At 41.0% G+C, this 22,347-nt stretch overlaps 1 protein-coding gene across 3 annotated transcripts in view; it reads right to left on the bottom strand.

The window, feature by feature from the left end:
* The window catches only part of LOC127635881 (transmembrane protein 8B-like), a 203,253-nt gene that overhangs the window by 73,879 nt on the left and 107,027 nt on the right, over positions 1 to 22,347 (bottom strand). For 2 of the 3 annotated variants that reach the window (XM_052116163.1, XM_052116155.1), the window contains 2 exons: positions 15,003 to 15,136; positions 8,812 to 9,080 (listed from right to left, as the gene is read on the bottom strand). The exons of the other annotated variant lie outside the window; for it this stretch is intronic. In XM_052116163.1, the coding sequence (XP_051972123.1) occupies positions 8,812 to 9,080; positions 15,003 to 15,037 (304 nt within the window). In that variant the 5' untranslated portion in view covers positions 15,038 to 15,136. The remainder of the gene's footprint in view (positions 1 to 8,811; positions 9,081 to 15,002; positions 15,137 to 22,347) is intronic. 3 annotated transcript variants of the gene reach the window in all.

Genomic DNA, 22,347 nt, shown 5'->3' with positions numbered 1-22,347 from the left:
TATAGGGACCCTTAGTGTCACTACATTGACACAACGTACATTGAATGACAGATAGGAGCATCCTGGTTACTTTCATAACCTCCGTTCCCTGATTCAGCTACCCACGGAAATGGCTGGGACCTTGTCTCGGCTCCTCGGCACAAAACCTGAATGAGTGGTTGCAAGCCAGCTCCTTTTATACCTGCATGTCCGGGGGAGTGGAATGCAAATTACACTCGCCAATCCCATTGGCCTTTTCTCAAAGATCAGAGGTGTTTGGGGCTCCCAAGTGCGATTCCTATAGTATATTTTCAATATTCTAGTATGTTTTTATATATCAAAATACATATATGAGTTTCCAGGCCTTTGTGTGACCCAGGAGAGAGCATGTGAGGTCACTAAAAGTGTTGATGCTGCAGAGAACACAAAGAATGGTATATAACCTTGAAAAACAGGTGTATGAGCAAACAAAAACAAAATATGAACGGTGTCTTGTATGATATCTTGCAGCTGGTGTTTTTCTGCCATGATGTTTTTCTTGCTGCCATGATGTTTTTCTTGATGAGCTAAAAATCTGTGGAGCTTGCATTTTCTTTCATGATAATGTGAAGGAACAGACAAGGCCGTGAAATAAACAAGGCCGCCTTAATGTAAGGGTTCCCATGAACTATGACATATGTCCAAGGTATGTGAAGTTACCAGCTGATGTATGTTTTCTTTTTAATAGATAGGCGGGGGATTTTCCACCAATATTTAATTAATGAAGGAGATAAAACATATTGGTGGTGAGGGAAAGAAACAAGGCAGTGACCTTGTTAGTCAGAGATAGTGGGTAACAAGATAACAAAAAGGTATATAAACTGAGAACTTAGGATAATGAGTCAGAACGGACAGCTGGCCGGTCTCATGTTTGTTGGTGTTCAATAAACTACAACTTTGGCATCTGGAACTCAAGACTCCGAGAGTTTTCTTACAACTTAGAGAGATTCATCGCGATATTCCACGACACTCCTAGTGTCACTACATCGACACAACTTCTCGGTCCCTCCATCAGGGAATGGAGATTACGAAGGTAACCAGGACATTTTTTGTGGAGAAGTTTACCGAAAATGTATCAGTTTTAGAATTTTAAAGTTAATGATACAATGTTCTTGCACATTTTATCTGTGAATTTTTTTTTATGGTTTTTGTATGAATTGATAATTAAATGTTTTTAATTAAACAATGGATCAACAAAGATTGTGAGCTGAATATTTATTTATATAAACTGATTGTTTTATTTATGATTAATGATGTACTGTATGAATGCATGAATATGTAAATATATATATGATGAAAATTGAGGTTAGGGGAACGTTAACAGAACATTACCAAAAACTTAAGGGGAAAGAACATTCTATTTCCGTAAAGAAAACGTTCCTGTCTAAACAAAAACCATTAACTCATATGTCAACAAGTAGGATAAGCAGCTATTTGTTTCTCCCAAAGGGTGTTTGATCTCGCAACAAACACATGGTTATTCTCCCTCCACGACAGCTCTGCCCAACAATTGTTACCCAAGTCAATACATGTCAGTCTGGCAAACAAGCTGACTGCTCACTGACTTCTTGGCTTTCAAACACATTTTACGCTTTCAGCCTCAAAATATATGGATCCAATTTAACCCCTTAGCCCCTGCAATTTGTGACATTTAGCCTCTAATGCATTTTGAGGAGAGTGTAAAAGTCAATAAAATAACATTCACTGTGTGATATTGTTTTTTATGGCTCCTCGAAGGTTGGTCCTTGCAGATTTATAGCTACTGCCAGGCAAATAACACTATGCTTTGCATTTAATATGCTGGAGGTCATCACTTCAATATTCTCAAAATTGGAAAGCACTTCAATCTTGGATATACACTTATGCACTTTTTATTTTGAGCCATTTTGTACGTCTGGTTTAAAAATGAAATTTGAAGCAATGTAAAAAAAATGACTTAAATGTGTAAACTCTGAGTTATAATTGGTAGGACAGTACACATGTATGTCAGTAGATTTTGAGCATTTCTCCACAATATTTATTAGAAGCAATGCTTCAAACCAATTACCTAACTGCCTCATGCATGAGCTCACATTGCAGCAGAGAATTAAAACTCATTAACGTAACAGCTGTTAGGTTTGAGACTTCATTGGAGTAGACATACGAGCAGACACTTGATGAATGCTACCTGCAGTCAGAATGCCATCAAGTGACTGTGTCCCATAGATCTGGCCCGTTCTATCCTGAAGTTCATAACGAACTGTCAAAATCCTGGTGCGCACCCTATTCAGCTCACACAGAGAGCAGCAGTGATTACATCCTCTCTAATGTGGATCATGGGGAAGAAACGCTCATTCAAAGAGCTCCTTACTGCTACGGTCTTAGTGCTGCAAGCCACGAAAATCACTACACAGGCCATTGGCAAGTCAATGAGCAACCTGGTGTTTTTGGATCATCACATCTGGCTGACCCTCATGGAAATGCCTGACGTGGGAAAAGTTGGTTTATATGATACTCCAGTGTCTCCACGGAGCAAAAACGGAGCAGTACTTCATCACAGCCGTGGCTCAAATGAAAGCAGCCACCTCAGCGCAAACCCTATGCCGACAGGAAACCCCACTACCCCCACACAGCAAAGCACTCCCGATACACAATACTGTTCCCCTCTTCCCCAATGCTGTTTGCCAGGAAAGGAATGTCAACATCACAGCGGATGCGCTGTTGTTGTTCAATATGCTGTTTTCCATGTATCACATTAATCACATACAATGAAGTTTGCACATTATGCCCAATAATTTCCCTATGGTGAGTGGCTTATTATATGATATATGAACATACAAAGATTGTAAAAAGAGTACAGCGCTTCCACAAGATGCTTACACTTTTTCAATAAAGGCTTTCCCACTCCAATGCCCACACATTTTGCACAACTGCTTCCCTATGGTGAGTGCAGCATTAAATCAAGTATGAATATACAAAGATTGTAAAATTAGTACTGCGCTTGCACGAGACACTCACACTTTTTTCAATAAAGGGCTTTCCACTTCAAAGCCCCCATATTTTGCACAACCGCTTCCCAATGGTGAGCGGTGCATTATATCTTGTAATGAATTACAAATATTGCAAAAATCTTTGCAATACAAAAAGCTACACTTTGATGCTGTGCTGATTTAGCGCTTTGGGAATGAGAATACCCACTCCGCCACAGTGTGGAATAGCCCATTGTCCCTCAGTTGGTACCCTTCAGGGGCCAAACATGAAAGTTACACAGCTCGGATCGGGGATGAAATATTGTCCCCTGAGACAGAAGATCTCTCCTGTCCGGAATTGCCCAAGGTAAGCCATCGAGGAGAGACATAATCTCCGAGAACCATACCCTGTTCGGCAAACGCGGCGCTATCAGTAAGAGGCAGGACCCTTGCTGGCGAACTCTAGCCAAGACTCCCGGGAGCAGATAAACCAGAGGAAATGCATACAGGTGCATTCTGGGCCATGTATGTGCCATCAGGTCCAGACCCAGGGGGGCTGGGTGACTCAGAGAGAAGTAGAGGGGACATTGTGCTGTCTGTTGGGAGGCGAAGAAGTCCACTTCTGCTCTGTAAAATCTCAACCAGATTTGTTCCACTACCCCGTCAGTATTTTCTGTCTGGACAGTAAATATGCTCCCACATTCAGGCATCCAGGGAAATAAACTGCTCTGATTGACAGGAGCTTGCCTTGGGCCCAAAGGAGAATCTGCCGTGCTAGTCTGTTCAGCTGGGGTGAACGTAGATCTCCTTGATGGTTAATGTAAGAGACTACTGCTGTGTTGTCCACCCGCACCAGGACATGGCAGCCTCTTAAATACAGGAGGAAGTATTTCAGAGCCAGAAATACAGCCATCAACTCGAGGCAGTTGATGTGCCAATCGTGTAGATGACCCTCCCATTCCCCTTGAGCTGGGCGACCACTTAAGACCGCTCCCCAGCCCGTCAGGGAGGCGTATGTCGTTAGGAACCTGCGTCAACAAGACACACCTAGAGTGGGACCCAGAGTAAGAAACCGGGGTCTGAACCACATAGAAAGGGAATGAAGCGCACGGCGCGTAACCCTTATTAGCCTTAGGGGACTGGCCCTTGGATGAAATCCCCTTGCTTTTAACCACAACTGAAAATGTTCTCATGTGCAGAAGGCCCAAAGGGATCACTGAGGATGCAGATGCCATGAGGCCTAGTATTCGTTGATACTGACGAACAGTGCAACCTTGGCCTAGCCTGAATTTGCTCAGTGTGTTCTGAATGGACATGATTCGAAGCTTCGCCCCAAAAGCGAACCTCAGGAACTTCCTGTGTTGTGGCAGAATTTCTATATGAAAGTATGCGTCCATGAGATCAATAGTGACCAACCAATCATGATGTTGGATTTGAGACACGACCGTCTTGACGGTTAGCATCTTGAACTTGAATGCCATGACTGAGCGATTCAAGCTTCAAAGGTCTAAAATCGGATGCAACCCCCCACCCTTCTTGGGAACCAGGAAGTATCTGCTGTAATAACCTGACTCTTTCTCTGGAAGGGGAACATATTATGTGGCCCCTTTTACCAAGAGATTTTACAGTTCTTTCCACAGTAGACATGCTTGTTCCTGATTCACGGTAGTGGAGACCATGCCATTGAAACGCAGAGGACGGCGATCGAATTGAATTCTGTAGCCTTTTTCTACTGTTCTTAGAACCCACATAGAACACTTCTACGTTGCCAGGTTCTCTGAGATGGGAATCAATTTTGACACTTCTTGTTGAGGGGATGTCGAGTATTCCATGTCCTGGACTACTGCAGGAAGCAACGGAACACCCAACATTTTGCTGTAAACTGCTAACTCCTGAAACACCAAAGGCAGCGGGAATGGAGAGGTTTCGTGGGGGTATCGGGAAGGTACAGGTGGATGTTTCATGCGCTCTGACCCGAGGGGGGCTACCCCCACAAGGCTGGGCGCAAAACCATTAGGGTTTTCTCTTCTTCGAGATGACTTCCCTGAGGTCTTGCTTTGGTGGCAGCTGAGGGCGACCTATATATTAATAAGTCCCCTTTCTGCTGGACAGAGTGGATTGTGAGGGAGGTTAATATGCTCGGTGACTTATCTGAGAGTGGAGTGTTGAGATCCTTTGAAAATATGGTTCAACATTTGTGGATCCACAGGTGTCAGTTCTTTAGGTTTTTAAAGCTGCACCATCTGCTTTGCACTATATTGGGGAGTAGCATACACCCCAATAAAGTGGCAGATACTCAAAGGAAGTGGTGATTTCTGCTTTAGGAAAAGGCCATGAGGCATCAGTGTATTACTCCCTGCTAATTCAGAGTCTGAGGGACTCTAAAGAGATTATCGGAGAAAGATTTAAACTTGTTATTGGAGGAGGGAGTGTGGACTAGGATTCTAAAAAAAACGTCAAGTCTACATCTAGAGATGCAAAGTTGCACCATCGATTCTATTGGACCCCCTCTAGAATGTATAGGCTTGGTCTTAAATACACACCCACCTGCTGGCAATGCCAATCAGAAGATGGGGACACAACATATGTTTTTGTTGGTGTGTTAAGATCCAAGATTTTTTATTGAGGGTTCAGAGTTTTAAGTGTGACGTTTTGGACACTGATTTTATTTTGCCCCAGACTCTGTATTGTTGATGGGGCAGTCATTAAAATAGGGGATAAATACATAAAAAATTGGGTCCTAACCAGTGTTTTGATTGGCAGGCAGTTCATCTTTAGGGTATGGAAGTCAGCTGGAGCACCCTCATTTCAGGAGGGGTGTATAAAGATGGGAAGGGTGGCATCATTCGAAGAAATGTTATAAAGAAGGCAGGGAAACTTGAGTTATTTAATAAAAAATGGGGCAGCTATTTGGGACTTTTGGAAGGCTCTAAGGGAGAGGAAGTGTAGAGATATGTGTAGTTTTAAATGTGTGTGAATTATTATTTATTTAATTTTTTGTGTGTTCCCAAGTTGGACCACAGGGATATTTATTGAGGGTCAGGATGGGATTGGGGATTGGGAGGGTGAAAGGGAATAATGGAGGTTAAAAGTTGATTTGGTGCTTTTTTATGCTTTTGCTTTTGTTTTTCTTTTCTGTTTCACGTGTCTGAATCAATTAAAAACTTTTAATCAGAAAAAAATATAGGCCTACCATAATGAATCAGGGTAAGACAAGGACAGGGTTTTAAACATGGAATTTTTATGTACTCAATAATTCAATTTTGTTACTTGTAAACAAATAAATCTTACATAGTGCAACTTTAACTTATACAACATTACTGTAAGATTTTATGAGGCAAGTTTCAACAGACTTGGAATTTGCGATTAATTGCATTAACACCAGAAAAATTGCAATATTCTAATATTTTAAATCTCCTATAAATACGGCAAATAATTTGAAGAGACAAAATGGAATCTCAGCATTGAATGTAACAGATCAGCACTGCAATAACTCTATACAAGACAGGTTTTTCCTTCTTCCACTCCTCACTCACACCGATAATGGGCACCACAGGTAGACCATCTCATCATAGCCATTTTTTTCCCCTGTTAGTGCTTTATCTAAGCTGGCCTGAGACTGTTCAGACTCATTGAACATCAATGGCCCTATTCTTCATACCCTCTTACCAAGCCATCAGCGCCAACATCCCTTGGCACTATGGCTATAAAAAAAGGCTGGATTCTAATGCACCACAGGACGTGAAGGGAAAATGGGCATAACAGACGAACAGAAAAACCTCAGAATGAGAGAAAAGGTAAATTTGATTTGACTGTGTCTGTGTTTTTTTTTAACTGTACCATTACTGCTGATAAAAAATTCAACTGGGCTACTGACATTTTAAGGTGTTTGAGGTGTTTGTTTTTTTAATAGCAAAGTTAAACTGTGTTAATTAGTACAGAAAGTTTGTGAAAATAATAACAATTTTGTGTGATTAATTGCTTTAATACCCTCAACTTTCAATCCAGTCAGTCCAAGTCATATTAATATATTATACAACAGTTAGTTCTTGTCCTCTAATCTGATTTAACAAGCAGTGTTCCAAGATATTATTATTAATAATTATATATGAAATATTGTTATTTTGTTTAACAGTAACGGAAACGTCATTGTTTTTATATCAGTCTGTGTTTGTGGTGTTCCAGACAGGCTGGTAGTTTGTGCGTTACTCTGCGACACACAACAGTTGATTCTGCTTTGGTTTCTTTTAGAAGCATTTTTTTTAGATGAGAAAAAAAGATGAAATAACTGGCCACAGTGTGCCAAAAATGTAATTTTCTCGATAGCAGCTTCTTTATCTAAGAATGTTGTATAAAAGCAATATCACACTTGCAATCATGCTGTTAATACTTAATCTTAATCAGTTTGGCTCTGATTACTTGCAATTTCCAACATTCAGTACAACAACACACTAATTTGTGTAATATTGCTTAATTATAATCACAAGCTGTGTAGTTTAGGAACATAACATATAGATTCAAGCAGATAGAAAGTAAATTGGATTCAAAGCAGGCCTGTATTCGAATCAAAGCAGGTCTGTTATGGTGAGCAAATGACTTCCCAATACTGCAATAACATGGTCCATGTGACTGAATTGAGTTCCCCATCTATTTCACACTTTGCGAGCAGCCCAATTGCAATATTTATCACACTGACTCAAAACATAGAAAAGTAAAGAACTAATCAGCACTTCATTGTAACATCAGGCAGAATAAAGTCGGAGGCTCTATTCCATGACAGGGTCCTCATCTGAACCTACTGAGGCTCAGATTTGTCACAGAGATTCAAAACAAAACCTACCTCTCCAAACACTTTCATTTCCATGTGAACACCATGTGAAAATCTGCCTTGGTAAGAAAAAAATCCCTTCTAACATTCCAGGCAGCATTAATATGCACAAATGCAATTCAACCCAATGCTATCGCTTGCTGAATCCAAACAATGATTAGGAGCCATATGCCTGTAACATTTGTACTGATAAATCCTAATTAGGAATTAATGAAGCCCAGATCAAATCATCAAGCTGTTGCAAGGCAGACACTGTATTTCCTCCAGTGTCTGCTGTGATTGTTCCAACCAAACGCAGTGCTGGCCACCATTGAAGCCACCATAGAGAATATATTAACATGCACTAAGGTGCCCCAAGCACTTAGGCTGGAAAATGTGGTACCAGGTGGACCCATTCAAAGAAAGTGATTTGTTTTGGAAAGACAAAATATCTCAAGGCTTTACCTTGAGATAAGTTTCATCAAAATGCTCCATGGCAAATGTCACATCAGAACCCAGAATATCAATTGTATTATGGTCCATTATTAAAGGGCTTCTTGCCCTTAAACTCCCTCATTAACAGATGCTAGTAATTATTTCTAATATAATATACAATTATGCATATGTTAATGCAGAACAAAGTGCTTTGCAAAGCCCTAGACGTTGACAGTGAATCAGAAAGAAAGAGAGGTAAAGTCGAAGGATTGAAGTTGAAGTGATCCGGCAGTTTAGTTCCAATTATGTCAGTATTATTTGAGGTTCACTCAGTTAAATCTTTGTAATATGCTTTGAATTATAACAAGAACAATGTGAAAATAATTCTTCATATTACTAAAGGTAAAGCATGAAATTTTTTTTATATTGAAATGCTATTTTCTAAGCTGACTTGGCCCAAAATTGTAAACAATGTGGCTCTTTTGGGTGAAACAATACAATTAAAGAGTCTTTGGGAATATAATAATTATTCTTGCCATTCTGTTGGTGGTTCAAAGATTACACACGTCACCTTTTACAACTATTTCAATTTTATATACTTACCTTTAACCTGAACGCCGATGCGAAAGTAGACGTCTGCGCTACTGAGGTAACGCTCCACCAAAATATAGTACCACTTTTCCCAGGATGGTAGTGGAACCTCCAGTTCACAGGGTATGTTCTCTCTGCAATCCACAGCACTGGAGTTATGCACTGGCGGAGCCCTTGACCGGATCTTCAGTAGAACTGGACAGATCTCCACACTTTTGTTTTTTGTATTGCAGTCCACCAGCTGTACCTTCACCCGAGACATGTAGTTTGGGATGAACACTCTATAAGGTACAAAAAAAAAACATTTGTCTGAAAGCAGGATGAACCTGTAGTGGAATTCATTCATATAATGCATACAGTGTAGTAGGGTTTCATGTGAAGTGAGCACTATATGGACATGTAACCACCTCTGTAATAATGATTCCTAATTATTGGCTTTGAATAAACTTTTTTATTTTTTTTACTGAGATGGAAAACATCATGGTTACTGTTGTAACCTCCATTCCCCGAGGGAGGGAACGAGACGTTGTGTCGAATCAAGTGACATAAGGGGTCTTCCTGGGACGTACCTCTGAACCTGAGAAAAGGCTAATGTCAAGTTGGCAGACAGAATTTGCATGCCCCGCCCTGGTCATACGGGTATAAAGGGAAGCAGGGCAGTGAGTGCCAGTCAGGATTTTGCACTGACGAGCCGAATATAAAGTACGGCCGTTTACAGTGGTAGGTCTAGTACTGTGGCTGGAGGGACACAACGTCTCGTTCCCTCCCTCAGGGAATGGAGGTTACAACAGTAACCATGACGTTCCCTTTCTGTCACTCACTCACTTGACGTTGTGTCGAATGAAGTGACACAAGGGGTCCCATCTAAAAATGCCAAGCACTGACCGTGTTACGTGAACTGTCGAGACAGGTGCAAGCAGGCTACAGCGTGCTAGAGGCAACTGTGTCGGCTGCACGTAGCCTTCCCCAACGCCCCCAAAGAGATGTCACATACAGACCTTAGGTTCCCCGCACCCCTGAGGGGGGGAACAGGCCCTACATGTCTAGCATAGGAGCAAGCCTGGCAGCCACTGCCTTTTCTCTCACTATGTCTCTCACATAGGACGTGAAGCAGATGGGGCTATCTTAAAGCTATGATACGCGTCGGGGAAGGCGGTCTTTCTTTTCCTGCGAAGATCCTCCAAAGGCCACATCCTGTCCAGTCTAGGGGGAAGTAACATGTGGCAAATACACCAAGAGGGTTGTGAAGCTGTACGTGGGAAATGGCGCGGTGGTAGGTCCAGCCTAATGAGGGGGGACTCTACAAGCACGGCGACCGGGGCAGCGGGGCTGCCCAAGGGAAACGCGGGTCTGCCGACACCGTACCGCAGGAAATACATCACGGGGATTTTGCCTGAAAAGAGAAATAAACCCATGGAGCCCGACCCCAGTAAAGAGCACCTGTGACTCGTGAACGCTAGGGAGGAGAACATCCAGGGAGCGATGCTTAGTGGCTGATCTGGGATAGAAGACACATTGGATCAACTTGGTGAAGGGCGCTGTGTGCAAGCGGAACACCCAGTCGGTTGTGCCGTGTTACCGAGTTCTTCCGGCTCGGACCTGACAAAATACAGGACGAGACCAACTCGACCCTGAGACTGCAAAATCTGCCAAAGTATTGGGTGTTGCCCAGCCCGCTGCTCTGCAGATGTCTGCTAAGGAGGTGCCATGGGCCAGTGCGGGCAGTGGGAGTTGTCTTGGGAGGCAAAAAGATCTATATGTGCCTTGCTGAATTGGTCCCATATCAGCTGGACCAACTGGGGTGGAGCCTCCACTCTCTGCTGGGCGAAACCTGCCGCGACAGCGCATCCGCTGTCATGTTGCAGTTGCCAGGGATGTGAGTGGCATGCAGCGACCTGATTCGCGGCTGACTTCAAAGGAGATGGCGGGCGAGTTGTGACATATGATGAGCGCGCATGCCGCCATGGCGATATATGTACGCTACCGTCACGGTGCTGTCTGAATGGATCAAGTACTTGCCCTGGATTAGTGGGAGAAACCTCCATAGAGCAAGAGATACAGCCAACAACTCTAGGCAGTTGATGTGCCAACGCTGCTGGGGTCCTGTCCAGAGGCAGACGTTGCACGCGGTGCTCCAACCCTGTCAAGATGTGTCTGTGTTCACCACGACACGTCTGAACACCTTCTGCAAGGGGACTCCGGTCTGCAGAAAGCAGAGGTCTGTCCAAGAGTTGAAAGTCAGATGGCAATAAGGGGTGATTGTCACTCGGTATGTGCCGTGGCGCCATGCTCATCTCAGGACTCGAGTCTGTAGCCAGTGCTGAAGTTGTCTCATATGCATCAACCCGAGTGGCTCGGCCGCAGCTGAGGATGCTATATGCCCCAGGAGCCTCTGGAATTGTTTTAGAGGAACCACTGTGCCGGGCTCGAAGAGAGCGAGGCACCTGAGCACCTGACTGAGTCTAACTCCATGCCGAGAAAAGAGATGCTCTGAACCGAGACGAGTTTGCTCTTTGCCCAGTTGACTGAGGTGCCTGAGCACCTGGTCCCTGTGAGTGTACAGTAACTCTTGAGAGTGAGCCAGGATGAGCCAGTCGTTGAGGTAGTTGAGTATGCAGATGCCCACTTCCCTTAGTGGGGCAAGAGCTGCCTCTGCGATCTTCGTGAAGACACGAGGGGACAGGCCGAAGGGGAGGACCTTGTACTGATACGCCTGGCCGTCGAACACGAACCATAAGAAGGGTTTCGAGGTAGAATGGAGACGTAGAAGTATGCATTCTTCAGGTCTAATGCCGCAAACCAATCTAGCTGTCTAATGCAGGTAAGAATTTGTTTTCTTGCGTGAGCATTTTGAACTGTGTAAGGCCCAGTTAAGAACTCGCAGGTCCAAGATTGGTCGCAACCCGCCGCTTTTTTTGGGTACGATGAAGTAAGGGGAGTAGAAACCCTTCTCCATCTCGGCTGGAGTGATGGGCTCTATCGCATCCTTGAGTAGCAGGAACGCGATCTCTGCTCATAAGGCACTGGCTTTCTCGCCGCGTACAGAAGTGGAGCGAACACCGCTGAAACAAAGAGGGAGCCGGGAAAACTGAATCACGTAGCCAAGTCGGATGGTTCTGGCCAGCCAGCGCGACGGATTGGGAAGTGAGGCGAGGGAACTGCGTCCGGGGAGCCAGGACTGTAGGGTTTTGGGGCCAGGGTGGCGTGAGAATGGCACGCACCGGCTGGATGTCCCAAGGAGTGAGAAAATTGCTCTTAATTGAGAATGTGGTTGCCCCAGCCCGAAACAAGGATTCTCTTCCCAGCCCTCCAACGGGGGATGGAGTGGTCTTGGTACCAGCTCCGGAGCGAACGTCTGACTTCCTGGGTTGCTTCGGAGCTTTCCTGGTCCTGGAAGGGTTCCCTGAGATGGGGGCGTATGCCGCCTGCGAGGTGCTCGACGCTGGGGCTGAGAGCTGGGCCCGGGTTGAGACGAAGCTACCTGATGTTTAGCTGCAGGGGGACGCCCTCGGTGAGCAGGTGGGGTGCGCTGGTTTGGCAGCGGCCACGGCAAGATGTGCCATCTGCTTCTTCACCGCCAAAAACTGCCGGGCGAAGTCATTGACGGTGTTGCGGAAGACGCCAAAGTGGGAGTCGGGGGCTTTGAGAAAGCGTGCCTTGTCATGGTCGCACATCTCGACCATGTTCAGCCACAGGTGACGCTCCTGGACCACGAGGGTGGCCATCGCCTGCCCGAGTGCCTGCGCTGTGACCTTTGTGGCTCTAAGAGCAAGGTCGGTGGCAGAGCGCAGTTCCTGCAGCACGTCGGGGTCAGAACTACCCAGGTGCAGATCTTTGAGTGCCTTGGCTTGGTGAACTTGCAGGAGAGCCTTGGCATGCAGGGCAGAGACGGCCTGTCCAGTGGCACTGTAGACTATCAAGGTCATTGATGACGTCATTCTACAGGCTCTGGAGGGGAGTACCGGAAACGTGCCGTAGATCCAACAGCAGTGCTTATCGCCAGTAGAGGTGAGTGAAACAGTGGTGAACTCAGCTTGATGTTGCACAACCGTTTGGCTCCGAAGAAAAATTCTGATTGGCACTTGCTGCCCCGCTTTCCTTTATACCGTATGTCCAGGGCGGGGCATGCAAATTCTGTCTGCCAACTTAACATTGGCCTTTTCTCAGGTTCAGAGGTACATTTGGTGTCCCAGGAAGACCCCTTGTGTCACTTCATTCGACACAACGTCGAGTGAGTGACAGAAGGGGAACAACAAACAACACATTTATAATAAAGCATTCATAGGTGGATTTTTGGCCATGACCAGAACAAAAGACGAAACAAAGCCAATTGTGGCTTTGTTTCGTCTTTTGTTCTGGTTTTATAATTAACAATATGAATAGAACATTGCATGCCCAATCAAACAGAACACAATTTATTTACAGAATCACTGAAAGGAAAGCTTCAGAAAAAAGTGTGACATTTGAAAATTGCCCTGAAATTGGAAAAATCATTTAATGCAAGATTAATTGATGCATCAATTTTTCCAATTTTATGCAACATTGTTTTTATTTCACATCTGACTAAATAGTATGTCCTCTTCTGATTAATCCAAATTATTGTGGAAACTTATATTAACTATCTCCTTGTCAGTTTCAGAAATAACAAGATCTTGGTTTAATGTTCATATTTAGTATATTCAAAAGGCATATTTTTTAAATACATGTTATGTACTGTATATGTATTTTATTACATCTAATATAATTCTATCCCATTTCTTTAAACCCATAAAGGTCACTGATTTTATATTAAGGGATAGTTCTCCCCAAAATAAAAATTGATTATTTACTTATACTTATGTTGTTCCAAACCACTATGAGTGTCTTTCATAGAATACAAAGATGTTAGGCTGAAAGTTAGGCTCAGTCACTATCCACTTTCATTGTATGTAAAAAAAAGATGCAATGCAAGTGAATGATGAATTAAATTAACTGCTATTGAGTAGATAGGAGTTAATTTAATTCACTATTCACTTGCATTGCATCTTTTTAATAACTCCTATGAAAGAAAGTCATACACTTTTGAAACAAAAAAGAGGTGAGAAAAATATAAAACATTTATATAAAGAGAAATCTGAAACAGTCTCACAGAATGCAATCTGTTGTCCTTCTGAAATGTTAAATGCAAACCAGATTATAACGACATTTTAGAAATTATAAAGGCACTGTGAAAGGTATTAAAGCACAGTTTGGTGTGCTCCACCTTGATGCCTTTACAATGTGACTTATCAAGGGAATGTGTATCCGTGAGATGTAGATAAGTGTAGAGCTTTCATTAACTCGAGAACTTTGATGGTGCAAAAAATAAAAACCCATATTCATATTGTCCAGTGCTCAAGGTGTTCTATGTATACACTGTTGTTTATTTATGCATTTCAGCACCTCTCACTCATCCTCCTCCTCCATTTCCCTTTTTCATTTAGAAAGACTTTATTTGCTAATTGAGAGGAGAGATTTAATATCTGAGCCTAATGAGAGTAGAAGCCTGAGAGAAGGATGTGAGTGGAATAGTAAATTGTTGGCTGTAGAAAAAGAAAGACAAAAGCTGAGAGACATCACTAGTGTGTGTGCTTGTGTATCTGATAAGTGATGCAGGAAACCATGTGAGATTATGTTTGAGTGTGCCAGTCTGTTAGAGAGATACAGTGGTACTGCAAATGCAAAATTGTAGAGATGTCATATGTTATTTTAATTTTTAATTTATTTGTTTTTTTAATTTTGGTGGAAATTCTAATTTCTGTATAAAATTATACAAAGTGTCCACTTGCGTAATACTAAAATAAAATACAAAACAAAATCATAGTTTGCACTTTTCTTAATCAATACTTTTGTATTTTTATTGCAAATTATAAAATCAGCATCGCAATTCAAAATGGCATGGACTCCATAAGTTTGTGTAAAACCTCATGCATGATTTGATAATGAAACTCTGTGTAGTACAAAGGTGTTAACATGGTTCAAATATAAATATACTTATTTGATTCTTGACCTCGAATTAGTACAAAATCTTAAATATTTCTCATTAATTTTATGTCAAAGTATTTCTTTGTTTAAATGTGTTTGTAATCCTAGAACATTCTGTTTATTTACAGGTTTAAATTAGATATTAAATTCCACACTTTCAATGTATCACTGTGTTTCATCTTAAGAAAATGGCAACTGACTTGTAGAGTACAGATCTATTGTGAAGTGGAATCATCTGATCAATGAAGTATCCAGGATATAGCACAGAAATCCCAATGAGCCTCTGAATAATAAGCTGAGGTTGAAAGAGGTACTGGCATTCCTCGTGGAGACCCTACAGATAAAAGGAGAAAAAAAGCAGGAATGAGAGAGATTAGTTACAAGATATCCACAACAGCCTAAATCATCTCTAGACCTATATTTAGCAGAGCTCTAAAATACAATGTCATGGCACATTCACAACAAATGTATGAATATGTGCATGTCATGATATGGAAATACACGTGGAGATTCTATTCCCTCTGAAAGAGTCTTATGATCTCTTCAAATGGAGATAAATTGTTGTTGCATTTGCATCACTTTTGATCATTGCCATGTTGCCATGTGATATTACTCATGCCCAACTGCAAAACAGCTCACACTGGAGAAAAAGATCAAACACTATCTTGGATCATCCATTTCACAGATCTAAGTTAGCATTTTTAAAACTATATGAAGAGGGATGCATTTTTCCACATGTTGAATTATTCAAATAAAAGAGTGTGAACTCTGTGTGATATTTACTGATCAGAAAAGGCAGAGAATCCATCCAATAGTTTGTGTTCTACTTTCTTTTGAGAAACTTAAAGAAAAGAACAGTGTTGGGAATTAAAATAGATAAGTAAAAAAACAAGCAATACTAAGCATTTATTTAGCTGAATCGGATGAATGATTCCAAATATAAAATATTGTTACAAAAAAGATTCTGCTAGTTAGTAAATACATTGCTATGAATCCTGCATGTTAGAAAGACCACAAACTGGCACATAGTTATAATTCAGGCATAAATATATACAGTACATCTACATTTACTGATTCTGCTTAACAGCACACTATACTGAACAATTTTGTTTTCAGCCATTTTTTTATTTATTTTTTGCAGGAGCCACCGTCACTGGATCATAGTCGGCAGTGCTATTCAGAGATATGTGACACTTTTAAAAGCTGTAAAAAAACATTGGTTTCAGCACATGGCAGATGTCGAAGCATACTGTATGCTTCAATTCAAGATCAGATGAGTTGTAAAGATTAGCAGACACATTTTTATAGCGAAATTGCATGTTGAGGTGTAGAAATGGGAGGTGGATGGAGAGGAGGTGTAAGAATTCAGGAGAGTTTGTTATTTACCATGCCACATGCTGGCAAATTACAATGCAGTGTTTCATCATGAAACCCTTGGCTTCTCTCGCACACGTACCCCTGGCCTAAAACACATTCATCATTGTCGAATTGTGCAGAACAACCTCTCCTCCTCTTTACTTGTCCTTTTCTTTTTTTTTTTTTTTTGCTGTCTACACATAAAACAATGGTTCTCAACTGGTTTTGCTTCAGGGCACAGATGTTAAATTAGATGAAAATTGGTTATCGTACAAAGGCATACTAAAATCTCTTTAAAATCAAACATTGTTATCTATTTGGATTACCATATGTCTAATACACAGGCCCAACAATGCTCAAAATAATTTAGTGTTTTGTTTCTAAATTCGTTAAATTACTTTTGTTTCATGCTCCTGGCACTCAATAAAGATGCACAGATCAGGTTTATTAACACTGCCCGTGAACCCATATTTAAGGAAATATAGGTCATAATTTCTTTTAGTTTGTGTAGTTCTGTTAATTTGTTTTGACACATAGACTTTGACGTCAGTAAAAATTACATGGAAACATTTATCGTCCCTTTCTAAAACATAAGCTTGTTAATTAACTGTGCATGAATAAATGGTTAGTTGCATTAGATTATTTGCATTTAGTATTGTTTTTACCCTGCTGTCCACAACCCTATCGAAACCATTCTGCAACCCATTTGGATAGTGACACATGTTGAGAACCACTGACATAGAGAAACACAATTACACCAAAGATCTTGGTATTAAATCTCTGTGAACACACTATAAGCATACACAGTTCTGTGTAAATCGCTCATAAAATCTAAAATTTGAATGTAAATAATGCCATGTTCAATTCATTGTGACAATTTACATAAGGATGGTTTTACAAATTATTTACTTAGAAATTTGTTTTATGAATGAGGCCCACTCCTTTAATTCTATTGCTCAAGATTGCACATTCCACTGTTTCCGTTTGTTTGTACTGTACTACCACCTGAGACGTGGGGTCATTTTCCCTTGCTTTTCTGCCTGCGGGCCAACCACATATCACTGCTGGCTTCCTGTTGAGGTCAGTCAACCATGTTATTATTTCACAAGATGTAGAGTCTGTCGTCGCATCTGTCAGCTCAGTGCAGCTACACAATAACCAAGACAAGCGGCAAGGGCCTCTACTAATATTGAAATGCTATTCAATAGACATGAAGAGCAAAGAGGCTGTGTGATTAATTATGCAGTTTTTTTTTTGTTTGTTTGTTTGTTTTTCTGCCTCAATAGTTATCCTATAATTAGATGTTCCTAAATTTATTAAGACAAGAACATTTAAAGCATAATTTCAAAGAAAGCCTCAAAAAGGCTTTTATTTCTGTCTCTGCCCGGGTCACAAAAAACAATAAAAAGTACCATTGACCAGAACATCTGCTGTACAATAACAGCGGGTTATACAGCGCATGTCCAATGCAGTGTGCAGGCAAATCATCACCATTTATTCTTTACAGCTTTCGTTATGGCAGTAGGTAGCATTTAGATGCTTCTCTATATTCAAAATCAATATTTCATAACAAGCCAGCACATTCAAATCACATATTGTCTCATAATTTTTTTCTAATGTTTAATGCACCTTAACTTATAACCTCACAGTGCGTTCTTTTCTGTAAGTCATCTTGACACACAAGAGGCATTTGTTGTTATGGTGGCAGAACACATTCTAATTTAATTCAGGTCTATTTGATGGATTTGCACCACTGGGTAGGTGTCATTGCATACTGTTTTGCGTCAATCGTTATCTCTAGTGTATTATCAAGGTCTAATTCGCTCTCAGCTTGATTGGAAGGCTCATTCATTTCAGCACAAACCATTCTGGTAATCAATTCTGCAGTCATCCACCAGAACTAAGAAAGTCTCAAGGTGTTGTGACAATATCCGAGGTAAAAAGTGAGACATTCACATAAACACGCAAAGAGCAATTCAATTCAATTTAAATCCTTTAGCAGTTTTTATTTTTTTTTGTATTTTTAAAGAAACTTGATGCATTCATACATTTTTAAGAGTTGTTTCAGTGTTCAAATACTTTTTGGGGCCAATGTTTATCAGTTATCTGTTTGAATACCCTGTTATGGCAAAGCAGAGGATGTTTTATAGACTGCTGTTCCCTTGTTGTCAATGTTCTCATGAATGCTGTTTTAAGGTGACAAATTACCACAGAACCCATAAAGTAAATAGAACCACATCCGTTCTCATCTTAAAACGGCAGATTGAAGTTGTGGGATAATAGGGATGGACAAGCAAAACTGCTACCATTAAATAACAAACTGGGAAAGGAGACCCATCTGTTGTTCATGTATGGCTGTGTACATAAAGCGCAGGCACAGCTGGTGCTGGAGGAAGCAGACAGAGTCATGCTTTTTAGCCATCCATCCCCTGCTTTTGCATTGTTTCTGACATGCAAGATTTGTCAACTCAATCCACCTCAGTATCCTCCCAATTGTTCATTGATTTGATTTGATTGGGGAGGATGTTTGCAGCTCATGTGCCAACACAGACACATAGTGCAGACAAAAAAAAGAAAGGAAGAGAAAAAGAAGCAAATTATTGCTTCCCATTTCAGAGATAAAATTTTGCAGCTTTGAGCAACCCATCCTTAACAGAACAAAGAATTGATTGCAAAATGCTGTTATTCAGCATTTTGCATGTTTAACATAGTCTCCAGCTGTGTGAGGTACAATGTCTTCGAGGAGGAGTCCATATGTTGCTGCTTTTGGTACAACACAGCCAGTTTGCTTGTGTTCACAGGCTTGCAACTAAATGAGAAAATTATTTCTTTATTATTTATCATGCATCACAGTAGACTCCAAATATGCATTTGATAACCCTGCTGAGAAGACAAGCAAAGCTGTTTGGTCTCCAGAATGAGATGCGAGTGTGTTGGTGTTCCCAGAAGGCATCTAAACTAGAATAAAAATTCTGTCATAATTTGTTCACCCTCATATTGTACTAAACCTGTAGGACTTTGGTTCTCACATGTTTTAATTAAATTTATGGACCATCTTACTTACAATGGCCATGATATTCTCCGTTTGTGCTCTGCATAATAACTAACATAATACCGGTTTGGAACAAAAGAATGGGAGTAAATCAGGAAAGAATTTTTACTATTGCTTTAACCAGCAAGTCTTTCTTGATCATCCAGCATCTTTTGAAAAACCATGTTGGTCGAACAGCATGACCAGTTCAATTTTGATTGTAATCAGAATGGCATATCTGTCCAACAGCTAGACATGCATAAGAACAGCACAAAACTGTCCCGATCCTGTTGCTCTGTCAGTCTGGCTTTTTGTGTCTGTCTGTCTTGTGCTTTGTTTCTGTCTGTGTGTGAGTGCATGGCTTTGGTTGTTATTTCCTTGGTTCCTTGGTTGGTCTCGTGTTTTTATGTTTGGTGCATGGTGTCTGGATCCTGACTTCTCTGTCTGTTTCAGTCAGACCCGGCGCCAGACACAAATTCACGGACGGGCATTACATTTTTTTCAGGGGGGCACAACTGAGATAAACATAATTCCCTAATAACATTAAATGATATGACCGATTATGAATTGAATATGTATGATACAATGATAATGATCGATAGTAGCCTGTTACATAATGTACTGACGCTATTCAAATTCATAACTGACACTAAAGATCTGTGCTGTTTAGGCTCGCGCAGCCTCTCGATGAAACAAATAGGCCTAACTGCAGCTCACACAAAGAAACTCAGTTAGCATACTGCGGTAAAAAAAATTTAAACTAAAAGCAACACCATACAACCAAGAAAAAAATCACAAACTAAAAGCAACACCATACAAATAAGTGCTGAATACCATCAGGATTGAAAATGTACCACTGATTTCGACAGTTCAATAAACAAGTAATTCATATTAAGTCACTTGCATTTTAGATGCAATATTGACTTTTTGTTCTATTTTAAAACAAAGATCCCAGCAGAAACAGAACGCATCTCACAGTCAACCGTGTAATCATTACTAAATGATTCAGTGTTTTAAACGAATCGGTTGAGTCAAAGATTCAATGACCCATTCATGAACGACTACTTTATTCTTGATGAATCAGCTGTTTGAACGAATCGTTTGAACAAATAACTCAATGACTCGCTTAACACCGCAGCTGCTTATCCCTTACCGCCATCTACTGGCGGTTTAGTTTCATGTTTAAAAGTGTCATTCTTTCAACTTTTCTTATTTGTAGTTAAAAAAAAGATTTGAAACAATCTCATAACATTATTTAATGTATATTATTTAATGTAAATGATTTAATTTGATCGGTAATAGTCCTATAGTATCTTATTCTAATTTAATTTATTGATCAAATAAAGAATTTAAAATGAAAGAGGATTCATTAAGATATATAATATATATTTAATAAGATTAGGGGAAATGTCCTTTTATAAAGGTAAAAATATCACAAATATGCAGATTTAAATATGTCAAAGCTGATTGAAGTGTTGGGAGTTGGATCGACCTCTTGTGAACTGCTACACCTCCCCTTACCTCGCTGCTCTCTTCTTCCAACTTTGGTGGTCTTTGATTAAAGAAACGCCGTATATCCATGGTAACTGTCACACGAAATAGCTCAGCATAGTTGTTTAAAAAAAATAACAGCTATCGTTATTAAGCGTTACTATGCTTAGGACACAAACAAACATTCCCGCGCTCACTATCGACAAACCAATCAAATCCATTTAAAAATATTATTTTTTAAATCAGACCAAACACATTTTTATTTTATTCAGGAGTTTATTCATCATGTATATACAAAACGACAACTTACCAACTTGTAACGATAGTTACAGTAGCCTATTGATAAAAATATATAAATAAAAGTGCAAACAAGAAGCAAGGACTGGTGGTTGGTCGACTCGATTTGATGGTCGAGTGCGGGCGCGGCGGTAATGGGTTGCGGGAGAATAAAACGATTCGTGGGTCTCCCTATCTAAATAAAACATCCTAAAACAAATACATTGTTATTCATCTATTGCACAAAATCAATAAGAACATCTAAACAAAATAACGATTTACAGTCGCAAGCATAAGTAGCCTAGATGTTCTCATTATAACGTGTTTTTGCAGCGTTGTGCAATGTAGCCAATCACAGACATATGTGTTGATTTCTAAAACGCAATGGCCAATCAGATGCATTTCAGATAAAATCCACTCACCATTCAAAACGTTGGAGTTTTTGTTCAGTGCTGAATTCTGCATGCTGCATAATAAAAGAGCTTTGTGAGATCGCGATGAAATGAGATGTGAGACGTGACGTAGAGTTGATGAAGGGAGACAGGATCGTCCAGGGTGGGCACTAGTGACTCACAGGGCGGGCCAGGCCCCCCAGTGCCCGCCCATGGCGCCGGGACTGGGTTCAGTTTTGGTTGGTGTTGTGATTCGGATACTCATGCTCCATGTTCTGTTATTGGCTTTAGTGCATTGCGCCTATGTCATCTTGGCAGCATGCACTCACGTCAATCGTTTATTTCTGTTCCTGCCTGGGTCACAAGCTGTCTTCACGTTGTGCTGAGGTTTGGTCACTTTGGTCTGAGGTGTCGGGTTTCTGTGTGGCCGAACTCGCACAGGTGTCCTGTCTCATTTTGTTGCCTGTTGTGTGCATCGCATGGTGTACTCTCAGGCCCTGTCTAATGTTGGAATGTGTGGCATTGCTTTGTTTGGCGTTGCTATGCATTCCCTCATCTTGTCTATTGGTTGGCACAAGTGTATTTTGCCTTATTATCTTGACCATGTGCTCTCATGCCATTCGGGTGTTTGTGTTTTGTGAGAGCACATGCCTTTGTTTCTGAATTACCATGTGTCGCTCAGTCTTGCGTCACACCCTTGTTTCCCCATTATTAGTTAATTTGTCTCGCCTACTCTGCTTGTTAATCTGTTTGATTTCATTCCCTATTTTAGTCTTCTCTTGTGTGCTGTCCAATGCAAGTTCGTCTTGTTTCATATTCATGTTGGTCTTGTCTCTGGTTCCCATCCCTCAGTCCTACTTCCTATACATCTACCCCAGCTCAGCTTCAGTTGGTTTTCAGTGCTGTACTTTATGTTTGTCCCCTACGGGATAGTTTATGCTTGTTATTGGTATTTTCGTGTTTTTGGGTCCTGCCTCTGCATCAACTCTTTGTGTATCT

The sequence above is a fragment of the Xyrauchen texanus genome, chromosome 4 (genome assembly GCF_025860055.1).
Source record: "Xyrauchen texanus isolate HMW12.3.18 chromosome 4, RBS_HiC_50CHRs, whole genome shotgun sequence".
Lineage (NCBI taxonomy): Eukaryota > Metazoa > Chordata > Actinopteri > Cypriniformes > Catostomidae > Xyrauchen > Xyrauchen texanus.
Note: the sequence above shows the minus strand (reverse complement) of the source record. Positions and strands in the feature narration are given on the sequence as shown.